The sequence below is a fragment of the Aquarana catesbeiana genome, linkage group LG08 (assembly GCF_042186555.1).
Source record: "Aquarana catesbeiana isolate 2022-GZ linkage group LG08, ASM4218655v1, whole genome shotgun sequence".
Lineage (NCBI taxonomy): Eukaryota > Metazoa > Chordata > Amphibia > Anura > Ranidae > Aquarana > Aquarana catesbeiana.
The window spans coordinates 453,395-474,200 of NC_133331.1; the positions used below are offsets into that span (position 1 = coordinate 453,395).

Here is a 20,806-nt window from a genome sequence, read left to right on the forward strand (position 1 = left end):
CCATGATCGATCTTTCCGGTCCTTTTACTTCCTTTTCTTATTCTCCAAACTCCATTCTACATAAGAACGATGCTTTATGTAAAATAAAAAGTTTAACCACTACCCTCTGGAAGATTTACCCCCCTTCATGACCAGGCCATTATTTGCAAATCAGCACTGCATTACTTTAACTGACAATTGCGCGGCTCGTGCGACGCTGTACACTAATAAAATTGACGTCTTTTTTTCCCCATAAATAGAGATTTCTTTCGGTGGGATTTGATCATCTCTGCGGTTTTTATTTTTTGCTCTAGAAACCAAAATAAGATCGACAATTTTGGGGGAAAAAAAAACAATATTTTTTACTTTCTGCTATAAAACATCCAACAAAATAATGTAAAAAAAATCGAATTTCTTCATCAATTTATTCCAATATTTATTCTGCTTCATGTCTTTGGTAATAAAAATCCCAATAAGCGTATATTGATTGTTTGCACAAAAGTTATCACATCTACAAAATATGAGATATATTTGTTTGTTTTTACTAATAATGGTGGCGATAAGCGACTTATAGCGGGACTGCGACATTGCGGCGTACATTTTAACCCTAACTGACACTTTGATACTCTGTGAGGACCAGTGACGTCAATACAAAGATCGGTGCTAATACTATGCACTGTCACTGTACTAATGACACTGGCTGGGAAGGGGTTAAACATCAGGGGCGATCAAAGGGTTAAATATGTGCCTAGTGTGTACAGTGGGGGGGGGGGGCTTTTACTAAGGGAAGAGATGAAGTTTATTTCCTGCAGAGACACAGGATCCGTATCTTTCCTTCAGTTAAAATGGCGATCTTCCTCTCTCTTGTAGGATTGGCGGGTGCCGGCGGGGATCGAGTCCGTGGTACCCGCCACTGGTGTGATCAGTAGCCAGCCAGCGGCGGCGGCATGCACACCCCCCACCCGGGAGAGCCCAATCGTGTGTGTATATATCTATATATAAGTGATCCGGCACACAGGAGACACCCGGTAGCAGTAAAGCGACTATAGGGCGATCGATCGATCGATCGGTTAAGGAGACCCTTGTCACAGCAGCCAGTCGGGGAATTTTAATTGGAATTCAGTAAAACAATTGAGAGTGAAATTCTGATTTCCCATTTTCACACCTTTTACAGCGGAACTTCATTTTATATTCATTTAAAATTGTATTAAAAAGATATAAAATGTTATATAAAAAAATAAAGCCCAACATGAAATAAAACCTTCTAGACAACAAATATGGGAATAAATCATTCCAAACAATCGAATGTTCCATAGAAATGACCGATTGTTATATATGAAAAGATTTCCACAATAATAAAGTGTTACATGAAATCCACAGCAAAAACATTTTCCTTATTTCTGTTATAACATTTAGCAAATAAATCTTTTTTTTTTCAGAAATTTCGGCCAAATTGTATTCTCCGTTTCTTTGGTAAAATAAATCCCTGAATATTATTTACAAATTGGAATTGATGCATTAAGGAAAAATGTTTTTCTCTTCCAAAAATTGTTGGTATTTTTTTTATTTATATATAAAAAAACAAAAGAAAAAAAAAACACAAAAAAACACAAAAAACACACAGTGCTGATTCAATACCGGGAACTTTACCCCCCTTCCTACCCAGGCCAATGTTCAGCTCCCAGCGCTGTGACACTTTGAATGACAATCACTCAGTCATGTAACATTGTACACCCCAGATTACATTTTAGCATCTTTTTCACACAAATAGAACTTTCTTTTGGTGGTATTTTAATCACCACTGGGGGGAGGGGGGGGTATTTTTTCCCAATAAAAAAACTAAAAAAAAAGGCAAATTTTGAGAAAGAAAACATTTTTTTCTTAGTTTGTCAGAAAATGTTGTAAATAAGTAATTTTTCTCATTCACTAATAGGTGGCACTGATGGGCACTGCTGGGGCTGCACTGATGATCAGTGCCCGGATTACCTGCATCTGGGAGGGGAGAGTTCGGTATTGAAGGGGGAGGGGAGAGTCCGGTATTGAAGGGGGAGGGGGGAGTTCGGTATTGAAGGGGGAGGGGAGAGTTCGGTATTGAAGGGGGAGGGGAGAGTCCGGTATTGAAGGGGGAGGGGAGAGTCCGGTATTGAAGGGGGAGGGGAGAGTCGGTGGGGAGAGTCCGGTATTGATGGGGTTAAACACCCATGAAAGCCCCACAATGGTGAAAACTGGACTGTCTGAAGTACATTTATTTTTTTTCATACAGGTTCTTCTTCAGTTAAAAAGGTATTTTGCTGCATTTGGTGAAGGTGACAATCCCGAGACCTCCATATAAAGTCCGATTCATTGATATTAATATTGAACACATTCGTCCTCCTCCAGGTCTGCGTTCGTTCGTGTTTTCAGGCAGAGATGGTGAAACGCTGCGGCTGTGCGTACGCTTTTTATCCGCTGCCGGAGGGAGCCGAGCTCTGCGATTACGACATCCACAAGACTTGGGGTAAGATTGTAGATGAAGAACCTCATTGTGTGCGATGGCAGACCAAACACCCCCCAACCCCCCAGAGGAAGGAAATCTCTCCACTTCCCCCATTGTTCTACATAGACATGTGACCAGTGAGCCTCCAGATCCCGAGAGAACCGCCACAGAGGAACTCACCCCCGACCCCCCCCTCAGTCTTATATCTGACCCCCGACCCCCCCCTCAGTCTTATATCTGACCCCGACCCCCCTCAGTCTTATATCTGACCCCCGACCCCCCCTCAGTCTTATATCTGACCCCCGACCCCCCCCTCAGTCTTATATCTGACCCCCGACCCCCCCTCAGTCTTATATCTGACCCCCGACACCCCCTCAGTCTTATATCTGACCCCCGACCCCCCCCTCAGTCTTATATCTGACCCCCGACCCCCCCCTCAGTCCTTATATCTGACCCCCGACCCCCCCTCAGTCTTATATCTGACCCCGACCCCCCCTCAGTCTTATATCTGACCCCCGACCCCCCCTCAGTCTTATATCTGACCCCCGACCCCCCCTCAGTCTTATATCTGACTTCCGACTCCCCCCCTCAGTCTTATATCTGACCCCCGACCCCCCCCTCAGTCTTATATCTGACCCCCGACCCCCCCCTCAGTCTTATATCTGACCCCCGACCCCCCCTCAGTCTTATATCTGACTTCCGACTCCCCCCCTCAGTCTTATATCTGACCCCCGACCCCCCCCTCAGTCTTATATCTGACCCCCGACCCCCCCTCAGTCTTATATCTGACCCCCGACCCCCCCTCAGTCTTATATCTGACCCCCGACCCCCCCCTCAGTCTTATATCTGACCCCTGACCCCCCCCTCAGTCTTATATCTGACCCCCGACCCCCCTCAGTCTTATATCTGACCCCCGACCCCCCCTCAGTCTATATCTGACCCCCGACCCCCCCCTCAGTCTTATATCTGACCCCCGACCCCCCCTCAGTCTTATATCTGACTTCCGACTCCCCCCCCTCAGTCTTATATCTGACCCCGACCCCCCCCTCAGTCTTATATCTGACCCCCGACCCCCCCTCAGTCTTATATCTGACTTCCGACTCCCCCCCCTCAGTCTTAATCCGACCCCCGACCCCCCCCTCAGTCTTATATCTGACCCCCGACCCCCCCCTCAGTCTTATATCTGACCCCCGACCCCCCTCAGTCTTATATCTGACCCCTGACCCCCCCCTCAGTCTTATATCTGACCCCCGACCCCCCCTCAGTCTTATATCTGACCCCCGACCCCCCCCTCAGTCTTATATCTGACCCCCGACCCCCCTTCAGTCTTATATCTGACCCCCGACCCCCCTCAGTCTTATATCTGACCCCCGACCCCCCCCTCAGTCTTATATCTGACCCCCGACCCCCCCCCTCAGTCTTATATCTGACCCCCGACCCCCCCTCAGTCTTATATCTGACTTCCGACTTCCCCCCCTCAGTCTTATATCTGACCCCCGACCCCCCCCTCAGTCTTATATCTGACCCCCGACCCCCCCTCAGTCTTATATCTGACTTCCGACTCCCCCCCCTCAGTCTTATATCTGACCCCCGACCCCCCCTCAGTCTTATATCTGACCCCCGACCCCCCCCCTCAGTCTTATATCTGACCCCCGACCCCCCCTCAGTCTTATATCTGACTTCCGACTCCCCCCCTCAGTCTTATATCTGACCCCCGACCCCCCCTCAGTCTTATATCTGACCCCCCGACCCCCCCTCAGTCTTATATCTGACCCCCTGACCCCCCCTCAGTCTTATATCTGACCCCGACCCCCCTCAGTCTTATATCTGACCCCCGACCCCCCCTCAGTCTTATATCTGACTTCCGACTCCCCCCCCTCAGTCTTATATCTGACCCCCGACCCCCCCTCAGTCTTATATCTGACCCCGACCCCCCCTCAGTCTTATATCTGACCCCTGACCCCCCCCCTCAGTCTTATATCTGACCCCCGACCCCCCTCAGTCTTATATCTGACCCCCGACCCCCCCTCAGTCTTATATCTGACCCCCGACCCCCCCCTCAGTCTTATATCTGACCCCCGACCCCCCCTCAGTCTTATATCTGACTTCCGACTCCCCCCCCTCAGTCTTATATCTGACCCCCGACCCCCCCCTCAGTCTTATATCTGACCCCCGACCCCCCCTCAGTCTTATATCTGACTTCCGACTCCCCCCCCTCAGTCTTATATCCGACCCCCGACCCCCCCTCAGTCTTATATCTGACCCCCGACCCCCCCCTCAGTCTTATATCTGACCCCCGACCCCCCCCTCAGTCTTATATCTGACCCCTGACCCCCCCCCTCAGTCTTATATCTGACCCCCGACCCCCCCTCAGTCTTATATCTGACCCCCGACCCCCCCCTCAGTCTTATATCTGACCCCCGACCCCCCTTCAGTCTTATATCTGACCCCCGACCCCCCCCTCAGTCTTATATCTGACCCCGACCCCCCCCTCAGTCTTATATCTGACCCCCGACCCCCCCTCTCAGTCTTATATCTGACCCCCGACCCCCCCTCAGTCTTATATCTGACCCCCGACCCTCCTTCAGTCTTATATCTGACCCCCGACCCCCCCTTCAGTCTTATATCTGACCCCGACCCCCCCTTCAGTCTTATATCTGACCCCCGATCCTCCTTCAGTCTTATATCTGAGCCCCGACCCCCCCCTCAGTCTTATATCTGACCCCCGACTCCCCCCCTTCAGTCTTATATCTGACCCCGACCCCCCCTTTCAGTCTTATATCTGACCCCCCGATCCTCCTTCAGTCTTATATCTGACCCCTGACCCCCCTTCAGTCTTATATCTGACCCCGACCCCCCCCTTCAGTCTTATATCTGACCCCCGACCCTCCTTCAGTCTTATATCTGACCCTCGACCCCCCTTCAGTCTTATATCTGACCCCGACCCCCCCTTCAGTCTTATATCTGACCCCCGACCCCCCTTCAGTCTTATATCTGACCTCCGACTCCCCTCATTCTTATATCTGACCCCTGACCCCCCTTTCAGTCTTATATCTGACCCCTGACCCCCCCTTCAGTTCCTTATATCTGACCCCGACCCCCCCTTCAGTCTTATATCTGACCCCGACCCCCCTTCAGTCTTATATCTGACCCCGACCCCCCCTTCAGTCTTATATCTGACCCCGACCCCCCCTCAGTCTTATATCTGACCTCCGACTCCCTCATTCTTATATCTGACCCCTGACCCCCCCTTCAGTCTTATATCTGACCCCGACCCCCCCTTCAGTCTTATATCTGACCCCCGACCCCCCTTCAGTCTTATATCTGACCCCGACCCCCCCTTCAGTCTTATATCTGACCCCCAACCCCCCTTCAGTCTTATATCTGACCCCCCGACCCCCCTTCAGTCTTATATCTGACCTCCGACTCCCCTCATTCTTATATCTGACCCCTGACCCCCCCTTTCAGTCTTATATCTGACCCCCAGCCTCCCTTCAGTCTTATATCTGACCCCCGACCCCCCTTCAGTCTTATAGATCTGACCCCAGCCCCCCCTCAGTCTTATATCTGACCCCCCCTCAGTCTTATATATGACCCCCCGACCCCCCCTTCAGTCTTATATCTGACCCCAGCCCCCCCTCAGTCTTATATCTGACCCCCCTCAGTCTTATATCTGACCCCCGACCCCCCTTCAGTCTTATATCTGACCCCCGACCCCCCTTCAGTCTTATATCTGACCCCCGACCCCCCCTTCAGTCTTATATCTGACCCCCGACCCCCTTCAGTCTTATATCAGACCCCCGACCCCCCCTTCAGTCTTATATCTGACCCCCCTCTCAGTCTTATATCTGACCCCCGACCCCCCTTCAGTCTTATATCTGACCCCTGACCCCCCTTCAGTCTTATATCTGACCCCCGACCCCCCTTCAGTCTTATATCTGACCCCGACCCCCCCTTCAGTCTTATATCTGACCCCTGACCCCCCTTCAGTCTTATATCTGACCCCCGACCCCCCTTCAGTCTTATATCTGACCCCCGACCCCCCTTCAGTCTTATATCTGACCCCCGACGCCTCCTTCAGTCTTATATCTGACCTCCGACCCCCCTTCAGTCTTATATCTGACCCCCCTCAGTCTTATATCTGACCCCCAGCCTCCCCTTCAGTCTTATATCTGACCCCCCTCAGTCTTATATCTGACCCCCGACCCCCTTCAGTCTTATATCTGACCCCCGACCCCCCCTCATTCTTATATCTGACCCCCGACCCTCCTTCAGTCTTATATCTGACCTCCGACTCCCCTTTCATTCTTATATCTGACCCCCCTCAGTCTTATATCTGACCCCCGACCCCCTTCAGTCTTATATCTGACCCCCGACCCCCTTCAGTCTTATATCTGACCCCCGACCCCCCTTCAGTCTTATATCTGACCCCCGACGCCTCCTTCAGTCTTATATCTGACCCCCAGCCTCCCCTTCAGTCTTATATCTGACCCCCCTCAGTCTTATATCTGACCCCCGACCCCCTTCAGTCTTATATCTGACCTCCGACCCCCCCTCATTCTTATATCTGACCCCCGACCCTCCTTCAGTCTTATATCTGACCTCCGACTCCCCTTCAGTCTTATATCTGACCCCCCTCAGTCTTATATCTGACCCCCGACCCCCTTCAGTCTTATATCTGACCTCCGACCCCCCCTTCAGTCTTATATCTGACCCCTGACCCCCCCTCATTCTTATATCTGACCCCCGACCCCCTTCAGTCTTATATCTGACCTCCGACCCCCCTTTCAGTCTTATATCTGACCCCCAGCCTCCCCTTCAGTCTTATATCTGACCCCTGACCCCCCCTCATTCTTATATCTGACCCCCGACCCCCTTCAGTCTTATATCTGACCTCCGACCCCCCTTTCAGTCTTATATCTGACCCCCAGCCTCCCCTTCAGTCTTATATCTGACCCCCGACCCCCCCTCAGTCTTATATCTGACCCCAACCCCCCCTCAGTCTTATATTTGACCCCCATCCCCCCCTCAGTCTTATATCTGACCTCAGACTCCCCTTCAGTCTTATATCTGACCCCCAGCCTCCCCTTCAGTCTTATATCTGACCGCCGACCCCCCCTCAGTCTTATATCTGACCCCCGACCCCCCCTCAGTCTTATATCTGACCCCAACCCCCCCTCAGTCTTATATCTGACCCCCGACCCCCCCTCAGTCTTATATCTGACCCCCGACCCCCCCTTCAGTCTTATATCTGACCCCCGACCCCCCCCTCAGTCTTATATCTGACCCCCGACCCTCCTTCAGTCTTATATCTGACCCCCGACCCCCCCTTCAGTCTTATATCTGACCCCTGACCCCCCCCCTCAGTCTTATATCTGACCCCCGACCCCCCCCTCAGTCTTATATCTGACCCCCGACCCCCCCCCTCAGTCTTATATCTGACCCCCGACCCTCCTTCAGTCTTATATCTGACCCCCGACCCCCCCTTCAGTCTTATATCTGACCCCCGACCCCCCCCCTCAGTCTTATATCTGACCCCGACCCCTCCTTCAGTCTTATATCTGACCCCCGACCCCCCTTCAGTCTTATATCTGACCCCCAACCCCCCTTCAGTCTTATATCTGACCCCTGACCCCCCTTCAGTCTTATATCTGACCCCGACCCACCCTTCAGTCTTATATCTGACCCCCGACCCCCCTTCAGTCTTATATCTGACCCCCAGCCTCCCCCTCAGTCTTATATCTGACCCCCCTCAGTCTTATATATGACCCCCGACCCCCCTTCAGTCTTATATCTGACCCCCAGCCTCCCCCTCAGTCTTATATCTGACCCCCGACCCCCCTTCAGTCTCATATCTGACCCCCGACCCCCCTTTAGTCTTATATCTGACCCCCCGACCCCCGTTCAGTCTTATATCTGACCCCCCGACCCCCCCCCTTAGTCTTATATCTGACCCCCCGACCCCCCCCCCTTAGTCTTATATCTGACCCCCCTTTAGTCTTGCAAAGGTGCTCCTCTCCTGGACTTAAATCGCTTCCTCCTGATTTCACTGCACACTGTGAGCTTCTCACAATGTGCATTAGAAGCTGCAGTAAGTCAGATAGAGCCCCGCCCCATTTCCTGGCTGGAGGACGTCCAGCATCATCTAGCCTGTTCCTCTCTTACATATACAGTATATACACAGTGGGGGAAATACTGATCGTCTCCCTGCAGATTGTGTAAGTTTTGCCCCCTTACATAGAAATGAAGGGTCTATAATTTTTATCATAGGTGTATTTTATATGATAGAGACAGAATATCAACCAAAAATCCAGAAAAATCACACAATACAAATGTTATAAATGGAGTAAAATAAGTATTTGCTCCCCTTAGTAGTTGGTGGAGAAACCCTTGTTGGTGATCACAGAGGTCAGACGTTTCTTGTAGGTGGTGATCAGTTTCCACACATCTCAGGAGGGATTTTGTCTTCTTTACAGATCTTCTCTAAATCCTGAAGGTCTCTTGGCAACTCGAAGTTTCATCTCCTCCATACATTTTCTATAGGATTAAGGTCTGGAGACTGGATAGGCCACTCCATGACCTTCATGTGCTTCTTCTTGAGCCCCTCCTTTGTTGCCTTGGTGATATGTTTTGGGTCATTGTCATGCTGGAAGACCCATCCATGACCCATCTTCAGTGTTCTGGATGAGGGAAGAAGGTTCTCCTCCAAGATCTAACAATACATGGCCCCGTCCATTGGACCCTCAATGCAGCAAAGTCGGCCTGAACCTTTATCAGAGAAACACCCCAAATCATCATGTTTCCACCTCCGTGTGTGACTGTAGGGATGATGTGTGACTGTAGGGATGATGTGACTGTAGGGATGATGTGTGACTGTAGGGATGCTGTGTGACTGTAGGGATGCTGTGTGACTGTAGGGATGATGTGACTGTAGGGATGATGTGTGACTGTAGGGATGCTGTGTGACTGTAGGGATGATGTGTGACTGTAGGGATGATGTGACTGTAGGGATGGTGTGACTGTAGGGATGGTGTGTGACTGTAGGGATGATGTGACTGTAGGGATGATGTGTGACTGTAGGGATGATGTGACTGTAGGGATGGTGTGTGACTGTAGGGATGATGTGACTGTAGGGATGGTGTGTGACTGTAGGGATGATGTGTGACTGTAGGGATGATGTGTGACTGTAGGGATGGTGTGTGACTGTAGGGATGATGTGTGACTGTAGGGGTGATGTGACTGTAGGGATGATGTGTGACTGTAGGGATGATGTGTGACTGTAGGGATGATGTGACTGTAGGGATGGTGTGTGACTGTAGGGATGATGTGACTGTAGGGATGATGGTGTGACTGTAGGGATGATGTGACTGTAGGGATTGTGAGTGACTGTAGGGATGATTTGTGACTGTAGGGATGATGTGTGACTGTAGGGATGATGTGACTGTAGGGATTGTGAGTGACTGTAGGGATGATTTGTGACTGTAGGGATGATGTGTGACTGTAGGGATGATGTGACTGTAGGGATGGTGTGTGACTGTAGGGATGATGTGACTGTAGGGATGATGGTGTGACTGTAGGGATGATGTGACTGTAGGGATGATGTGACTGTAGGGATGGTGTGTGACTGTAGGGATGATGTGTGACTGTAGGGATGATGTGTGACTGTAGGGATGATGTGACTGAAGGGATGGTGTGTGACTGTAGGGATGGTGTGTGACTGTAGGGATGATGTGTGACTGTAGGGATGATGTGTGACTGTAGGGATGGTGACTGTAAGGATGTTGTGTGACTGTAGGGATAATGTTCTTGAGGTCATACTCAGCATTTTTCTTCCTCCAAACATGGCGAGTCGAGTTGATGCCAAAGAGCTGAATTTTGGTCTCCTCTGACGACAGAACTTTCTCCCAATCCTTCTCTGAATCATTTAGATGTTGATTGGTAGACTTCAGACGTTCCTCTACATGTGTCTTCCTGAGGAGGAGGACCTTGCGGGGGCTGCAGGATTTCAATCCATGGTGGTGTATTGTGTTACCAATGGTTTGTTTGGTGACTGAGGTCCCAACTGCCTTGAGATCCTTCACAAGCTCCTCCCGTGTAGTTCTGGGCGGATCCCTCACTTTTCTCATGACCATCCTCACCCCATGAGGAGAAATCTTCCATAGAGCTCCAGACTGAGGACGATCGATGGTTATTTTGTATTTCTTCCATTTGTGAATAATCGCTCCAACAGTTGTCTCCTTCTCACCAAGCTTCTTGCTGATGGTCTTGTAGCCCATTCCAGCCTTGTGCAGGTCTACAATCTTCTCCGTGACGTCCTCTGACAGATCTTTGGTCTTCCCCATGATGGTGAGGATTGGATGGAAGAAAGAGATTCTGTGGACAGGTGTCTTTTATACACATAACGAGTTGTCGTTAGGAGAACCTTCTTACATTGACAGGACTAATCTGTGTACCACATGAGGACCTACTGTAGTGTCTGTGTATACTCCATATATACCCCCCATATATACTATATACACTCTCTATATACTCCATATATACCCCCCATATATACTATATACACTCTCTATATACTCCATATATACTATATACACTCTCTATATACTCCATATATACCCCCCATATATACTATATACACTCTCTATATACTCCATATATACTATATACTCCATATATACTATATACACTCTCTATATACTCCATATATACCCCCATATATACTATATACACTCTCTATATACTCCATATATACCCCCCATATATACTATATACACTCTCTATATACTCCATATATACCCCCCATATATACTATATACACTCTCTATATACTCCATATATACCCCCCATATATACTATATACACTCTATATATACTCCATATATACTATATACACTCTCTATATACTCCATATATACTATATACACTATCTATATACTCCATATATACCCCCCATATATACTATATACACTCTCTATATACTCCATATATACTATATACACTCTCTATATACTCCATATATACTATATACACTCTCTATATACTCCATATATACTATATACACTCTCTATATACTCCATATATACCCCCCATATATACTATATACACTCTATATATACTCCATATATACTATATACACTCTCTATATACTCCATATATACTATATACACTATCTATATACTCCATATATACCCCCATATATACTATATACACTCTCTATATACTCCATATATACTATATACACTCTCTATATACTCCATATATACTATATACACTCTCTATATACTCCATATATACTATATACACTCTATATATACTCCATATATACTATATACACTCTCTATATACTCCATATATATACTATATACACTCTCTATATACTCCATATATACTATATACACTCTCTATATACTCCATATATACTATATACACTCTCTATATACTACATATATACTATATACACTCTCTATTTACTCCATATATACTATATACACTCTCTATATACTCCATATATACCCCCCATATATACTATATACACTCTCTATATACTCCATATATACTATATACACTCTCTATATACTCCATATATACCCCCCATATATACTCCATATATATCCCCATATATACTATATACACTCTCTATATACTCCATATATACCCCCCATTTATACTATATACACTCTCTATATACTCCATATATACCCCCCATATATACTATATACACTCTCTATATACTCCATATATACCCCCCATATATACTATATACACTCTCTATATACTCCATATATACTATATACACTCTCTATATACTCCATATATACTATATACACTCTCTATATACTCCATATATACCCCCCATATATACTATATACACTCTCTATATACTCCATATATACCCCCCATATATACTATATACACTCTCTATATACTCCATATATACTATATACACTCTCTATATACTCCATATATACTATATACACTCTCTATATACTCCATATATACCCCCATATATACTATATACACTCTATATATACTATATACACTCTCTATATACTCCATATATACCCCCCATATATACTATATACACTCTATATATACTATATACACTCTCTATATACTCCATATATACCCCCCATTTATACTATATACACTCTCTATATACTCCATATATACCCCCCATATATACTATATACACTATCTATATACTCCATATATACCCCCCCATATATACTATATACACTCTCTATATACTCCATATATACTATATACACTCTCTATATACTCCATATATACTATATACACTCTCTATATACTCCATATATACCCCCCATATACACTATATACACTCTCTATATACTCCATATATACCCCCCACATATACTATATACACTCTCTATATACTCCATATATACCCCCATATATACTATATACACTCTATATATACTCCATATATACTATATACACTCTCTATATACTCCATATATACTATATACACTATCTATATACTCCATATATACCCCCCAAATATACTATATACACTCTCTATATACTCCATATATACTATATACACTCTCTATATAATCCATATATACTATATACACTCTCTATATACTCCATATATACCCCCCATATATACTATATACACTCTCTATATACTCCATATATACCCCCCATATATACTATATACACTCTCTATATACTCCATATATACTATATACACTCTATATACTCCATATATACTATATACACTCTCTATATACTCCATATATACCCCCCATATATACTATATACACTCTATATATACTCCATATATACTATATACACTCTCTATATACTCCATATATACTATATACACTCTCTATATACTCCATATATACCCCCCATATATACTATATACACTCTCTATATACTCCATATATACTATATACACTCTCTATATACTCCATATATACTATATACACTCTCTATATACTCCATATATACCCCCCATATATACTATATACACTCTCTATATACTCCATATATACCCCCCATATATACTATATACACTCTCTATATACTCCATATATACCCCCATATATACTATATACACTCTCTATATACTCCATATATACTATATACACTCTCTATATACTCCATATATACCCCCCATATATACTATATACACTCTCTATATACTCCATATATACTATATACACTCTCTATATACTCCATATATACCCCCCATATATACTATATACACTCTCTATATACTCCATATATACTATATACACTCTCTATATACTCCATATATACTATATACACTCTCTATATACTCCATATATACCCCCCATATATACTATATACACTCTCTATATACTCCATATATACCCCCCATATATACTATATACACTCTCTATATACTCCATACACTCTCTATATACTCCATATATACTATATACACTCTCTATATACTCCATATATACTATATACACTCTCTATATACTCCATATATACCCCCCACATATACTATATACACTCTCTATATACTCCATATATACCCCCCATATATACTATATACACTCTCTATATACTCCATATATACTATATACACTCTCTATATACTCCATATATACTATATACACTCTCTATATACTCCATATATACCCCCATATATACTATATACACTCTATATATACTCCATATATACTATATACACTCTCTATATACGCCATATATACTATATACACTCTCTATATACTCCATATATACCCCCCACATATACTATATACACTCTCTATATACTCCATATATACCCCCCATATATACTATATACACTCTCTATATACTCCATATATACTATATACACTCTCTATATACTCCATATATACCCCCATATATACTATATACACTCTATATATACTCCATATATACTATATACACTCTCTATATACGCCATATATACTATATACACTCTCTATATACTCCATATATACCCCCCACATATACTATATACACTCTCTATATACTCCATATATACCCCCCACATATACTATATACACTCTCTATATACTCCATATATACCCCCCATATATACTATATACACTCTCTATATACTCCATATATACTATATACACTCTCTATATACTCCATATATACTATATACACTCTCTATATACTCCATATATACCCCCCATATATACTATATACACTCTCTATATACTCCATATATACCCCCCCATATATACTATATACACTCTCTATATACTCCATATATACCCCCATATATACTATATACACTCTCTATATACTCCATATATACTATATACACTCTCTATATACTCCATATATACCCCCCATATATACTATATACACTCTCTATATACTCCATATATACTATATACACTCTCTATATACTCCATATATACTATATACACTCTCTATATACTCCATATATACCCCCCACATATACTATATACACTCTCTATATACTCCATATATACCCCCCATATATACTATATACACTCTCTATATACTCCATATATACTATATACACTCTCTATATACTCCATATATACTATATACACTCTCTATATACTCCATATATACCCCCATATATACTATATACACTCTATATATACTCCATATATACTATATACACTCTCTATATACGCCATATATACTATATACACTCTCTATATACTCCATATATACCCCCCACATATACTATATACACTCTCTATATACTCCATATATACCCCCCATATATACTATATACACTCTCTATATACTCCATATATACTATATACACTCTCTATATACTCCATATATACCCCCATATATACTATATACACTCTATATATACTCCATATATACTATATACACTCTCTATATACGCCATATATACTATATACACTCTCTATATACTCCATATATACCCCCCACATATACTATATACACTCTCTATATACTCCATATATACCCCCCACATATACTATATACACTCTCTATATACTCCATATATACCCCCCATATATACTATATACACTCTCTATATACTCCATATATACTATATACACTCTCTATATACTCCATATATACTATATACACTCTCTATATACTCCATATATACCCCCCATATATACTATATACACTCTCTATATACTCCATATATACCCCCCATATATACTATATACACTCTCTATATACTCCATATATACCCCCATATATACTATATACACTCTCTATATACTCCATATATACTATATACACTCTCTATATACTCCATATATACCCCCCATATATACTATATACACTCTCTATATACTCCATATATACTATATACACTCTCTATATATACTCCATATATACTATATACACTCTCTATATACTCCATATATACCCCCCATATATATACTATATACACTCTCTATATACTCCATATATACCCCCCATATATACTATATACACTCTCTATATACTCCATATATACTATATACACTCTCTATATACTCCATATATACCCCCATATATACTATATACACTCTATATATACTCCATATATACTATATACACTCTCTATATACTCCATATATACTATATACACTCTCTATATACTCCATATATACCCCCCACATATACTATATACACTCTCTATATACCCCCATATATACTATATACACTCTCTATATACTCCATATATACTATATACACTCTCTATATACTCCATATATACTATATACACTCTCTATATACTCCATATATACCCCCCCATATATACTATATACACTCTCTATATACTCCATATATACCCCCCATATATACTATATACACTCTCTATATACTCCATATATACTATTTACACTCTCTATATACTCCATATATACCCCCATATATACTATATACACTCTATATATACTCCATATATACTATATACACTCTCTATATACTCCATATATACTATATACACTCTCTATATACTCCATATATACCCCCATATATACTATATACACTCTCTATATACTCCATATATACCCCCCACATATACTATATACACTCTCTTTATACTCCATATATACTAAATACACTCTCTATATACTCCATATATACTATATACACTCTCTATATACTCCATATATACCCCCATATATACTATATACACTCTCTATATACTCCATATATACTATATACACTCTCTATATACTCCATATATACTATATACACTCTCTATATACTCCATATATACTATATACACTCTCTATATACTCCATATATACCCCCCATATATACGATATACACTCTCTATATACTCCATATATACCCCCCATATATACTATATACACTCTCTATATACTCCATATATACCCCCATATATACTATATACACTCTATATACTCCATATATACTATATACACTCTCTATATACTCCATATATACCCCCCATATATACTATATACACTCTCTATATACTCCATATATACTATATACACTCTCTATATACTCCATATATACCCCCCATATATACTATATACACTCTCTATATACTCCATATATACTATATACACTCTCTATATACTCCATATATACCCCCCATATATACTATATACACTCTCTATATACTCCATATATACTATATACACTCTCTATATACTCCATATATACTATATACACTCTCTATATACTCCATATATACTATATAGTCTCTATATACTCCATATATATACCCCATATATACTATATACACTCTCTATATACTCCATATATACTATATACACTCTCTATATACTCCATATATACTATATACACTCTCTATATACTGCATATATACCCCCCATATATACTATATACACTCTCTATATACTCCATATATACCCCCCATATATACTATATACACTCTCTATATACTCCATATATACCCCCCATATATACTATATACACTCTCTATATACCCCCCATATATACTATATACACTCTCTATATACTCCATATATACTATATACACTCTCTATATACTCCATATATACTATATACACTCTCTATATACTCCATATATACTATATACACTCTCTATATACTCCATATATACCCCCCATATATACTATATACACTCTCTATATACTCCATATATACCCCCCATATATACTATATACACTCTCTATATACTCCATATATACCCCCCATATATACTATATACACTCTCTATATACTCCATATATACCCCCATATATACTATATATACTCTCTATATACTCCATATATACCCCCCATATATACTATATACACTCTCTATATACTCCATATATACTATATACTCTCTCTATATACTCCATATATACTATATACACTCTCTATATACTCCATATATACTATATACACTCTCTATATACTCCATATATACCCCCCATATATACTATATACACTCTCTATATACTCCATATATACTATATACACTCTCTATATACTCCATATATATTATATACACTCTCTATATACTCCATATATACCCCCCATATATACTATATACACTCTCTATATACTCCATATATACACTCTCTATATACTCCATATATACTATATACACTCTCTATATACTCCATATATACTATATACACTCTCTATATACTCCATATATACTATATACACTCTCTATATACTCCATATATACTATATACACTCTCTATATACTCCATATATACTATATACACTCTCTATATACTCCATATATACTATATACACTCTCTATATACTCCATATATACTATATACACTCTCTATATACTCCATATATACCCCCCATATATACTATATACACTCTCTATATACTCCATATATATATACCACATGAGCACCTCCTGTATCCAGTCTGTGGGGGGAGAATTATTGTTGGTTGGTTGGGGATCAAATACTTATTTTACTCCATTTATAACATTTGTATTGTGTGATTTTTCTGGATTTTTGGTTGATATTCTGTCTCTATCATATAAAATACACCTATGATAAAAATTATAGACCCTTCATTTCTATGTAAGGGGGCAAAACTTACACAATCTGCAGGGGAGACGATCGGTATTTTCCCCCGCTGTATATATATATATACTGTATATTAGTTCAGGTTTATTATTGTAATAACTCAGTCATGTACTAAGAAGGGTGCGGTGAGTCACATGAGCCGCTCTGGTTGTCAGGTTGTCGCTGTTTTTGCTTCAGGGAAAGGAAATTCTTGAGATTTCTACCTACACAATTTCTGCCACAAAATAGAAGTGGGTAGAATGCCATACAGTATATTTTTCAGTGAAATACAGGAGGCCTTCATACGTAGAGCACAGCCTGAAACCCACAGCAAATCATATAAATAAACTACAGAGGCATGTAAGGATGGAAACTCACAGACCCCTCCCCCGTCATCATTTACTTCATCTCTTCATATCCCTTCAGATAAAACGATGGTCAATTTGTACATTTTTATATAGATATGAATTATATTTATATTTTATGAATGTTCTTATTTTATTCTTCTTTTCAGGCAGCAGGTGGCGCTCTTTGGTCCTTTCTAAGTGGTTTCCTTTGTCTCCTTCGCTGCTTTGTTGTACAAAGCCTCTGGTCTTACAGAGTTCAGCAGCTCAAGCTGAAATTTACACATGCAGACCATTGACCCATGGCGATGACTCCTCCCTTAGTGGGACCGTAGTGCTTTAGGAACCTTTTGTCACATATAAAAAAAAAAAAAAATACAAAAAAACACATAAAACATCAGATAAGTCTAAAAACATACAACATAAATAAAATTGACCTCATTGATCGAGTTTTAGTCAGGCTTCACCCCCCATTGTTTCGTTTAGCGTCAGGAGCCCATGGAAAAACTTGGTACTGCCGACCACATAGGGGTATTTAATTGACTCTGTGACACTGGGAGTTCATGGCCTGGTGTAAGCTGGGACCCCGGTGACTCTGCTCTTGGCAGCTGATGCAGTAAGTATAAGCTGCTGGGGTGGGGGAGGGTCTACAATAAAGTGGATCTGTTGCTTTTCCCCACATAGGAACACGTTGACTTTAAGCCCTCTGGAGGCAATTCCTTAAATTCTGATCATTCGTATAAGAAGTAATCTGACTGGACCAAAAGTCTTCTTCCAGTCAAATTAGTTCTTTCCCCATAAAAGAAACATAAACTCCACATATACCAGAACATTCTACCACCCAACACTTCAGACTCCCAGTGCGGGCAGAAGAGCTAACACTCTACCATCCAGTGCGGGCAGAAGAGCTAACACTCTACCATCCAATGCGGGCAGAAGAGCTAACGCTCTACCATCCAACACTTCAGACTCCCAGTATGGGCAGAAGAGCTAACGCTCTACCACCCAGTGCAGGCAGAAGAGCTAACACTCTACCATCCAGTGCGGGCAGAAGAGCTAACACTCTACCACCCAGTGCGGGCAGAAGAGCTAACGCTCTACCATCCAGTGCGGGCAGAAGAGCTAACACTCTACCACCCAGTGCGGGCAGAAGAGCTAACGCTCTACCACCCAACACTTCAGACTCCCAGTGCGGGCAGAAGAGCTAACACTCTACCACCCAGTGCGGGCAGAAGAGCTAACGCTCTACCACCCAACACTTCAGACTCCCAGTGCGGGCAGAAGAGCTAAACACTCTACCATCCAGTGCGGGCAGAAGAGCTAACACTCTACCACCCAGTGCGGGCAGAAGAGCTAACACTCTACCATCCAGTGCGGGCAGAAGAGCTAACGCTCTACCACCCAACACTTCAGACTCCCGTTGCAGGCAGAAGAGCTAACGCTCTACCACCCAGTGCAGGCAGAAGAGCTGACACTCTACCACCCAACACTTCAGACTCCCAGTGCGGGCAGAAGAGCTAACGCTCTACCACCCAGTGCAGGCAGAAGAGCTAACGCTCTACCACCCAACACTTTAGACTCCCGGTGCGGGCAGAAGAGCTAACACTCTACCACCCAGTGCGGGCAGAAGAGCTAACGCTCTACCACCCAGTGCGGGCAGAAGAGCTAACGCTCTACCACCCAGTGCAGGCAGAAGAGCTAACGCTCTACCACCCAGTGCGGGCAGAAGAGCTAACGCTCTACCACCCAACACTTCAGACTCCCGGTGCGGGCAGAAGAGCTAACGCTCTACCACCCAGTGCGGGCAGAAGAGCTAACGCTCTACCATCCAGTGCAGGCAGAAGAGCTAACGCTCTACCACCCAGTGCGGGCAGAAGAGCTAACGCTCTACCACCCAACACTTCAGACTCCCGGTGCGGGCAGAAGAGCTAACGCTCTACCACCCAGTGCGGGCAGAAGAGCTAACGCTCTACCACCCAGTGCAGGCAGAAGAGCTAACGCTCTACCACCCAGTGCGGGCAGAA

At 42.7% G+C, this 20,806-nt stretch overlaps 1 protein-coding gene across 1 annotated transcript in view; it reads left to right on the forward strand.

The window, feature by feature from the left end:
- SCNN1A (sodium channel epithelial 1 subunit alpha) overlaps positions 1 to 20,806 on the forward strand; it is a gene marked incomplete in the record, with an annotated part of 208,237 nt that overhangs the window by 112,759 nt on the left and 74,672 nt on the right. The window contains 1 exon segment of the mRNA XM_073595368.1: positions 2,359 to 2,476. Within this exon segment, the coding sequence (XP_073451469.1) occupies positions 2,359 to 2,476 (118 nt within the window).